Raw genomic sequence first — 10,252 nt, forward strand, 5'->3', positions numbered from 1 at the left:
TTTTTGCTAATATTGTTTGGACAATTAGATATGATAACTTGTGTTCTTAGTAATAATTTAAAGATGACAATATATAGTGTATTAACCATTGCTACCCTCCTATTATGTTGTTGTGAAATTAAAAAAAAATAAATTGCTGTGAGGATTGTTTATAGAGGTGTGCATTAAGCACTTAGGATTGTGCCTGTCTACTGTATATAATGTGGAAATAAGTGCTTGTTTCTTTTAACATGTATTCGTAATATGTAGGTCACATTTCATGGATTTATTATTTGCTGATAAACACTGTATTTCATCATGGTTTCTGGTTGTCACAAAGTAATACTACATTTTGTTTGATGTCAGCCTTTTGGCAAGCTCAACTATTCAGTACAGCTGAGATCCCAGGAATACATTTGAAATGCTTCTGCTGGACCATTTAACCATAATAAATCTCATGCAGCTGAATCAGTAGACCAGTCCAAGTCCTTTAAAGTCGGAAAAATAAGACAGAAGTTTAGGATCAGGGAAGCCACACATAGCAACAGTTAAGAAGTGACACAAAGGAGAGACAGAGATGCAAAAGTTACATACATTTTGAGAAGAAATAGAAGTTTCCAGATGTGTTAGTAGCCCTGGTGCTTACCATTAGATTTTAACACATTCAATTTTATGAAGATACCACTGAGTCATTAGGAAAAAGAACAACTGTGCTGTGTGTCCTGGATTAAAGAATTCAGGAATGAATATAATAGATTCTAGAAGAGTTTCCATAAAATCATTTAGGCTAAATGGCTGTTTTTGTTCTTCAACGAACAAACTTTAGTTATTGAGAAAAATCAAATCTTTCGAAATTAACTTCATCTCCCAAAAGTGTGGAGTAAATGCAAATATACACAATAAATTCCAATTCATACCTGTATTCTGTCTTGCTAGGGAGCTCAATTTATTTTACTTGTACCGAATGTATCAAAATGATTTTTGAAAAAAATAGCATTGCTTTTAAATTTATCTGCAGAGTTTGGAGGCAGAATAAATTTAATTTGAATTAGCTCTTCCTGGAAAAAAAAAACTGTACCTACATAAGATACTAATTTAACTTTTATTTTCACTATTTCAGGGAGAAGTGGTACACGATTGTCTGGAGAAGAAGAGTCCTAGCCAATCTGCCAGTTTGGACAATGACAATGGCTTGGATGTTATAAAGAAGTATCTTTTATTTATTAACATTGTCCACCTACACATCTCCCTGTATGAGTGGCTGGTTCAGTGTTCATGGCCCATGTGCTCAAAACTTTGAGTTTACACAATGGGACCCCCATGGCTGTCACTAAAAGGACAATAGTTGATGTGTCAGAATTCTGGCACTTAGTGTTAGGCAAGCTATGATTTATTTATCATCGATAATTCTGGGGAAAATTAACCCTTTCCAGAATTTTTATCTCTTTTTCTGATTTTAAAGGAAAAGAACAGTTTTTTTTCAGTGTTATTGAGGTGTAATTGACAAATAAATTTGTATGTACTTAAGGTATTTACTGAAGTGCTTTGATATATGTATATGTGCTAAAGTCATTGCTATATAGAGTTAAGTTAGTTAGAATATTTATCACCTAACATAGTAACCTTTTTTATGGTGAGAACAGTAGAATCTACTTTCTAAGTAAATTTCCAGTATGTAACATAGTGTTATTAACTATAGTTATTGTGCTATGTATTATATTACCACAAATGATTCAACTAGTAAGAAAAAATTATACACTTTGGTTATATTCTTCTAATAAGTAAAATGAACGGAATTGCTAAATTTACAAATTATTGTATAGATGCTATTTTGTAGGTATTAACAATAATCAGTTTTTCTTTTACAATATTCCTTTAGTAGTCTAGTCATAAGAATATATCTTTTTAAAATTTCATATCAGGGGGTTTGATCCCCAGGCCTGCCATGCTGACCCCGCCCACAGGGCGTGCTGAGAGGGTGATTGAGACTCCGTATGGTGGTGTGCACCTGTGATCCCAGCACTTGGTAGGCTGTAAACAGGAGGATCACTATGACTCCAATCTATGGAGTGACATCCTGTCCACCCTGTCATAAATACAAAAAAATAAAAATAAAAATAAAATTTCATATCAGAGTTTGAATAGCTAGAATTTTGCAGCAAGTTGTACATACACACACATACGCACAAAACATGCACATATATTTCAAAGATACTTGAATGTTAAATGCTTTAAAATGTAAAAAGAAGAAAGAAAAACAGAGCCAAAATTAAAACTTGACTTGAATGAATTACTTAAATTTGAGGAAATGAAAATGAATTTAAATATGATTACACTTGGAAATAATATTGAAAAGAAAATGTATTTCACTTTGTAGACAGCAGACAAAGTTTTTATGGAAACTTAAGTGTGATCTACATCTGGAAAGACCAGGATAATAAATCTAACTCATATTTTAGAAATATTCAGAAGTTACTACAGCCTCAGACATTTAGGAATAAATTTTGTGAGTTTCTAGCAAATTGTTTCTTAATCTTATTAAGTTAGAAATAGTACTTTTAACTTAAAATGACCCTTCAGCATCCCCCTTTCTTTCAAATACATTTTATTGTATTTATTTGTTTTTTAATGTGTTTGGTATAGGATCTCACTACGCAGCTTGAACTCATGGTGCTCCTCCTGTTTTCAGTCTCCCCAGCGCTGGGATTACAGGCGTGCACCACCATGCCCAGCCTCGGTGGCCGGCTCAGTGCATCCTGGGGGTGGGGGCAGCATGGTAGTGGTACCAGGGATCAAACTCCAGTCCTTGTGGTTGCCAAGCAGGCACTTAATCCACCGAGCTATCTCACTGGCCTAGACAATTTATAATGATAAAAAAATTGTGATATAACTTTTAAGTAATAGAATAACCAGTAAATATGATCTTTTCATCACAGGCATGTCCTCAATGAGTTAATACAGACTGAAAGAGTGTACGTTCAAGAGCTGTTTACCGTTTTGTTGGTACGTGACTCAAATTGGGCTTTTACCATTTTCTATTCATTAGAAAGCATTTGAGGCAGTTTTTTAATTTGTTTCCTTCCTTCCCACATGCCAGCACAGCTCCTTTCTCCTGTTGCTTAAGGTTGCTTGCTGTTTAAATATGCATATTTGTGTTCTATCTCAATAGTGGGAATGTTTGTTTGCGAATTTATTGAAGAGGAGAAAAGCTATTCTCTTAGGGATACAAAGGGCTGTTAAAATTATTCTCAGGGTGCTTCTTAGAGATTGTGAAGTAGAGAGTTGAAAATAAGATAAAAAGATTCATTTGACACAGATGCTATGATGTTTATTTGGTCTAAAAAAACCCTAAATACTTATTGTCAACTGAAAGATAAGTTGACGACCCGTACAGTAATTGCTCATATTTGGTATCTGTGTTGTTTGCAACATTACAGACTACCTTAAAGGTCAAGGAGCTGTCATTTTAGTTTGATCATTGAGTGGAAGACCTTGACTTTCCAATTCTGCTTCTGAAACAAGAATCATGGTTAAATTTGGGGGCTAGGAGAATTAAATGTAAAAATTCAAACATCTTTACCCAGTATATATTTGCCTACTTCCCTATGTATTTTTCTGTATTTATATATTTGGCAGCCATTCAAACGTTATTCAAAATATTTTCACAAATGCATAAATATATTTCTGTTGACTAGGGCTATAGAGCAGAAATGGATAATCCAGCAATGTTTGATCTTATGCCACCTGCCCTAAGAAACAAAAAGGATGTCCTCTTTGGAAACATGGCAGAAATATATGAATTCCATAACAAGTATGTAATTGCCCAACTGAGTATTTTCTCATGAATAATTTCAAAGAGCTATAACTAGTTTCTTGTATTGCACATTAATATTTTTTCTCTGAAACATTCACAGCATTTTCATGAGCAGTCTGGAAAATTGTTCTAACGCTCTGGAAAGAGTAGGACCTTGTTTCCTGGAAAGGGTATGTCTACTTGCTTTTTTTTTTTCTTTTTTGATGCAGGGTCTCACTAGGCAGCTCAGACTCATAGTGATCCTCCTGTTTTCAGCCTCCCTAGAGCTGGGATCACAGGCATGTGCCACCATGCCCAGACTCCTCTTCTTGTTTTTCTAATTGTATAAAGATGGACCACCAAAACAGTGACTCATTTATAAGAACATATTTGGTGACATTAGACTTCATTCAAAATGTATTTGTTTTTGAAGAAAACAATGTCAAACAAATTTTGTTGTAGAAATTATGGCAGTAGAATCCTAGAGCACGTGCTGTGTTCTGGGGTATCAAACATGCATGTGCCTCAGCTCCTAGGTGTTGTAGCTCAAAAATCAGATGACAGCGAGGCAAGTCCAAAAGTTAAAAGAAGTGCTTTATTTTAGCTGGTACCCAGTGGTGGTCTCTATGCAAGGTGCAAAGAGGCGCGGCAGGCATTGACAAGGGGTCAGAATTTAAGCTTGAAAACCGCAAAAACAGGGAAGGGGTGGAGAGGAAGAAGTGGCAGGGTCATTAGGTCATTAGGTGGTCCTGTTGGGTGGGGTGCTGAAGTCAGCAGTCATGGGGTATAGCAGGTCATTAGTTCATGGGGTGGTCCTGTTGGATGGGGGTGTTGAGTTGGCAATCATATAGAGTTCACTGAGATAAAGTTTGGGGTACAGATATCATAAGACTTGGGTCATAGTGGTGAGGAGTTGGGAGGGGTAGGCGCATACAGAACAGGAACTCGGCGAGTTTAGAAGGGCAACAAAATGGGGTCAATTTTGACAGGGTACAACACTAGGAATGGTGACTGTAGGAGCCCGCAGATCATCCTAGCTGTGAAGATATGACCATTGGGATCATCGTAGCAAAGCCACTCTTGGGCTTGTTTAATTTTTAGCTGAAAAGATGCCTTGGTATTTCCTCCTCATACATATAAAATTATAGAAGCAAATCTAGTTAGACTTTCAGTCACCAAGGTGCCTATTGCAAACCTTTCTATTGTTTTTATTTAACAAAATCATTCAGGGAAGTTCATTACTCCTCATCCTGAGAATGTGCTTAGTATAGTTGACTTCCTAGTGACTGTAATTCCTCCAGTACAGTGCTTCTTCAGAATAGTTTTTGCTAACCTTGCTTTTCTTATCTACTTCCTTATATTCCTGAAAGATTAATTTGGTCTTGATTTTGGAATCAATTTGAGAGAGGCAATTATTAAAAAGTTTGAAATAGCTATTTCAGAAAGTATTTATCAAATGACAAATAAGGCTAAGAAAGGGGTATATGTCATTACCTTAATCTTTTTTTTTTTTTTGTACTGGGAATTGAACTCAGAACTTTGTGCTTGCCAGGCAGGCACTTAAGCTGCTGAGCTCTCTCCTTGGCCCTACATTATCTTTCTCAACATGTTCCAATTTTAAACACATTTGGACTGTGGACAAATTTTTGCCCAACTTCCTCAAACAATAGCAGTCTATTTTCTTTTTGCACTGTACTGTATAAAGATTGTGCTGCTCATTGCAGCTTTTACAGTTCCTATATATCTTAAGATGCATACATATATGAATTATTTCCCCAATTCAGTGAGAAGACATTTGAGACAGGATCTACATTCTACATTCTGCTGTATATCTCATAAGGATAGTGCAATTCTTGGCAATGAACAGTGGCTTAATAAATGCTTATTGATGGTGTGCTCATTCATTTAACAATCATCTAATGAGCACCTACTACGTGCCAAGCACTGTCCAAGGCATTGTAGATACCAGACCTAAAACCATTCAGGGAGAAAAATGGAAACCACTGTGTATGGAATGAGTTGCAGTGTGTTAGACATACATAAAGGACCCTATGGCAAGCCAAATGGAAGGACATCTTACACAGCCCAGAGGTGTAAGCAATGGCTTTATAAAGGGATGACTCTGGTTGAGTGTTAAAACATTGAATAAGCGTATAGCAGCTGAGGGTTAGGGAATAATGATTCCAGGGAGAAAGAATTTACATAGGCATATGCCCAGGCGGGTTTTGCAATGAGGACAGTTCCCCTGTGATGGACCAAGGACCACAGTCTGCAATCTGGAAGTTAGTTGCAAGTTTATTCAGTAGGAACCTGAGAGACTAATAACACAGAGAGGGCATGTTTCCTGGTGCCCCTTAGCTTCTGGATATGAAAACATTATTTTTAATAGTTCAGAACTGCATGTCCCTAAAGCTCCTGCTTAGGCAGAGTGCAGCGGCCTGGGTTTGATCCCCCACATACAGTGCTGCATCCCCCCTCCCATGGGGCGTTCTGAGACAGTGATTGAGAGTGGGTCTGGTGGTACATGCCTGTAATCCCAGTGCTTGGGAGGCTGAAAACAGGAGGATCACTACATGTGCAATCTGTGTAATGAGACCCTGTAGACCCTGTACTAAGTATAAACAAAACAAAGCAAAAACCCCCTGCAAGTCCTAAAGTTGCTTGGGTAATTGTGCATCTTATCAGTGGGTCCAATGGGCTTGCTGTTCTTGGAATACAAAGAAGGGTCCTCTGGGTCACTTTCTTTGTAATGCTTGGCCACAGTCACTCTTGCTCAGCCTTTCTTGCTAATAACATTTATATCCACAGATTGATAATATATTTAAATTTGTTCTTTATCACAGAAAGATGATTTTCAGATCTATGCAATATACTGTCAGAATAAGCCCAGATCAGAGTCAGTTTGGAAGAAGTATTCAGAATGTGCCTTTTTCAAGGTATAGTAATTATCCAAGGTTTTAATATATTCTTTCTGGAAGCTACTGGTATATATCTTACTTTATTTGTAAATTAATTTTCCACTATGAGTAAATTATATATGCACATAAAGAACAGCTGTATTTCCCCAGCAGACACACACACACATACACACATGTACACACATTTGCTGTACCGCAGAGGCAACCACTTTCAGTGCTGTTAGCTACTTCTTTTGGTATTTACTCCTATAATGTGCTATATATTTTTCTTCCATTTTGTTTTTCTTGCAATTGTCTATTTACTCACTTAATTTTCTAAGTACTTCTCCTAACTCCAACCACAACCTCTCTCAGTTTCAAGAGGTATACAAATGTATTCTCAGTATATTTATACAGGTTGATTTTCTCTAAATTTTGTATTCTTTTAGTGTTTTCTGACCTGTTCATCTAGACTCCCTCTTAGGATCTTGGTGAATATCATTTTGCGGATGGATAGCCGTCACTTGCCTCTTGAATAGGCTCTCCAGCTTCTCAGATGTCAAGTGTTTTGTTATTCTTGTTCTATTCTCTTGTTTTGTTAAATTACCTTATTGGTGCACTTTGCTCTATACAATTATCACATTGTCATAGAGAATTTGTACCTGTACATATCTAGATTCTCCTTTTTCCCAGTGCCCTTCCCCTCCCTTCAATCACTTCTTCCCCTCTTTATTTACAAAAGCTTTGTTTCCAAGTTTTCCTTCCATTTTCTTTTGTTTTCCTTTCCTTTTCTTCCCTTTTCCCTCCCCCCTCGCTTGTTCCCCATCCCACTTGAAAATTTTCTTTCTACTTCCCAGTGTGCATCATCCATTTTGATCCTTATTTACACTTGTGGTTTCTCACACCAGTGAAACAATGTGATATTTAATATTTTTGCACAATTTATTTCACTTAAATATTTGCCATAGATGGATAGTCTCCTATTTGGTAGAACAAATGATCCACTTGTTTATTAAGAATGTCCATAGCAGGTAAGTTTTTGACAGTATAGGCGTGTGCAGATGTCTTTATTCTACATGGCTGGGTATAGAATGTTAGACAAGAAATAATTGTCTTCTAATTTCCAGTGTTGTTTTACACAAATCTGATGTTGGTTTAATTTTCCGTCCATTGTTGGAGACCTAATTTGGTCCTCTGAAAGCTTGTGGAACTTATTTTATCCTTAGGGTTTGAATATTGGTGTTATTTGCATCATTAAGGTCGTGTTGTGGTGATCACTTTGAATTTGAAGCCTTCAGTCCAAATTCACTCTGATTTTTTTCTTTAATTTCCTCTACTCACTTCTGCCCATTCTCTGTTTCTGAAATTTCTCTTGTTAAGATAGTGGATGCCCTGGGTTGGTCCTCTATTTCTTTTTTTTCTTTGCTTTCTAGTTCTTTGTTATCTCACTCTACTTTCTGATATTTTTCCTTTCTTTTTATTGAAGATTTTATGTTCGATATTATATTCACAATTCTGAAAGCAATAACTTTTTGTTCTTTCCCAGTTCCCTTTAATGGAACCCTGTTTTTATTTCATAATGTCAGCATTTTAACTTATGATGAGAATAGATTTTTTTCATTTGAAAATAGTTTCCTTCTTTAAGAATAGTTCCTGTTGTCTGCAAATAACATTTCCTTTTCTTCACTTGCTACCTGCCACTCATATTACATGCTTACTTTATACTTCTGAGGATAATTGCCCGTTCACTTACATTTGGAATAAGTACTAAAAAGCCCATTGGGAGTTTCCTGTACAGTTCTGTGTGTGTGTGTGTGTGTGTGTGTGTGTGTGTGTGTGTGTGTGTGTTTTATCATGATCCTTATTCTTATGTGTTGTCTCAAGCTGATCTCTAGGTCCTTTGCTTCTGGCTCTTCCCCAGATGACTGTCTAATACAAGGGTCTGGTTGCCAGTGTTGTGGTAGTAGGTTGAAGAAAAAGGCTATCTTTTTGTTGTTCATTTGGTAAAAATATGTGAATTACTCTACTTGATTTCAATATGACCTTCTCCCACCATGTGGACCTTGTGTCCCTTAGTCCAGAGATCCTCAGTTTTACTCTATCTAGATAAACATCTATTCTTCTGGAGGAGGAGAAGAGAGCCACCCAGTTGTAGATAGTAGTGCAGTTACTGGAGATACTTTTATTTTAGATTTCATGCCCATTTAATTCTTTGATAGCAGCTTTATTTGACATATAATTTAAAAACTATAAAATTCACCCTGTTAAAGTATGCACTTCAGTGATTTTAGAATATTCCTAATGTTGTATAGCCATCATCACAATCAATTTAGGAACGTTTTTACCGTTAGTAAAACACCCTGTGCTGCTTACGAGCCAGATGTCTTCCTCCACGCATCCTCATAGTACTAGGAAAGCACCAGTCTGCTTTTGGTCTCTATGGATATAGGCGCAAAACTTTTCATGTCAGTGGAATCATACACTACGTAGTCTTTAGGTTTACTTCTGTCATTTGGTGTGATGGTTTCAAGCTTATCAGTCCTGTAGTGTGCGTCTTTGCTTCCTTCTTTTGTGGCTCAATAAGCTGCTGTTGCTTAGATATGTTACATTTTGTCTCTCTAAGCATCAGTTGATGGACATTTTAATCTTGCTATAAAAATTTTTGGGAAAGTTCTTCTTTAGACATATATTTTCATTTCTTTTGACTCTGTACTTGAAAAACTGTCGAGTCCTATGCTAACTCTAGGTTTAAAATGTTGAGGTACTATTGGATTGTGTTCTGAGGTGGCTGCTCTGTTTCGCATTGCCCCCCACAGTATATGAGATCATTGATTGCTCTACATCCTAAGCAATATTTCTTATTACATAATTATTTCTTAATCAGACTTTAAACTCCACTTTCATCTTCCACTTTTAAAGGTACGTTGTATCTAATTCCCGAGTCTCTATGAGGGAGCCAGGGGGTGAGCATGGAGAGACGTTCCATACATAAAATGAGCGTCTCCTTGCCTTCTTCTGTGCTAACAGATTCACATTTCTCTAGCATGTTCAGGCTCATCACTACTCAGTTTGGATTTCAACTTACAAACTTTGTCAGTATTTTCTCCTTTCCCATCTTCTTTGGGCTTTTGCCTCAAGAAAAGCAGTTTTCCCGTCATTTTAGTTGGCTTTTGTGAATGAGGAGATCTAAAAGCATAAATCCTGAGGGGATTTCACTGACCTTATCAGACCCAAAAGCTACTCCTCTTGTTGCATAGGTCTTGCTTTATGTTGACCTTAACCATCCAGCAGAAAAGTAGAAAAACAGAGTATATGAAGTAAAGCCATGCTGTTATGTTGAGCTGTGGGGGACTCAGGTCAACAATTTCTGACACTACCTGTCAAGCAGAAGACCCAATACTATTTTAGACTACTGGACTCTTGTAGTATATTGTGCTGAATTAACATACTTGTAATATTCAAATGATGGAACTAAACAAAAAAAGGGGATACAGAAGAATGTCCATTTTGTATCTGTGTATTCAAAATGGTTAGGATAGATATATAGTTACATTCTCTTAATGAATAGAGGGATTTGTTCTAA

At 36.6% G+C, this 10,252-nt stretch overlaps 1 protein-coding gene across 3 annotated transcripts in view; it reads left to right on the plus strand.

Annotated features, from left to right (window-relative positions):
- The window catches only part of Mcf2 (MCF.2 cell line derived transforming sequence), a 65,574-nt gene that overhangs the window by 40,548 nt on the left and 14,774 nt on the right, over positions 1-10,252 (plus strand). For all 3 annotated transcript variants that reach the window (XM_023699089.1, XM_004639340.2, XM_023699088.1), the window contains 5 exons: positions 1,100-1,188; positions 2,916-2,982; positions 3,675-3,790; positions 3,894-3,963; positions 6,616-6,708. In XM_023699089.1, coding sequence (XP_023554857.1) covers positions 1,100-1,188; positions 2,916-2,982; positions 3,675-3,790; positions 3,894-3,963; positions 6,616-6,708 — 435 coding nt within the window. The remainder of the gene's footprint in view (positions 1-1,099; positions 1,189-2,915; positions 2,983-3,674; positions 3,791-3,893; positions 3,964-6,615; positions 6,709-10,252) is intronic.

Source organism: Octodon degus, unplaced genomic scaffold (assembly GCF_000260255.1).
Source record: "Octodon degus isolate 3935 unplaced genomic scaffold, OctDeg1.0 scaffold00110, whole genome shotgun sequence".
NCBI lineage: Eukaryota > Metazoa > Chordata > Mammalia > Rodentia > Octodontidae > Octodon > Octodon degus.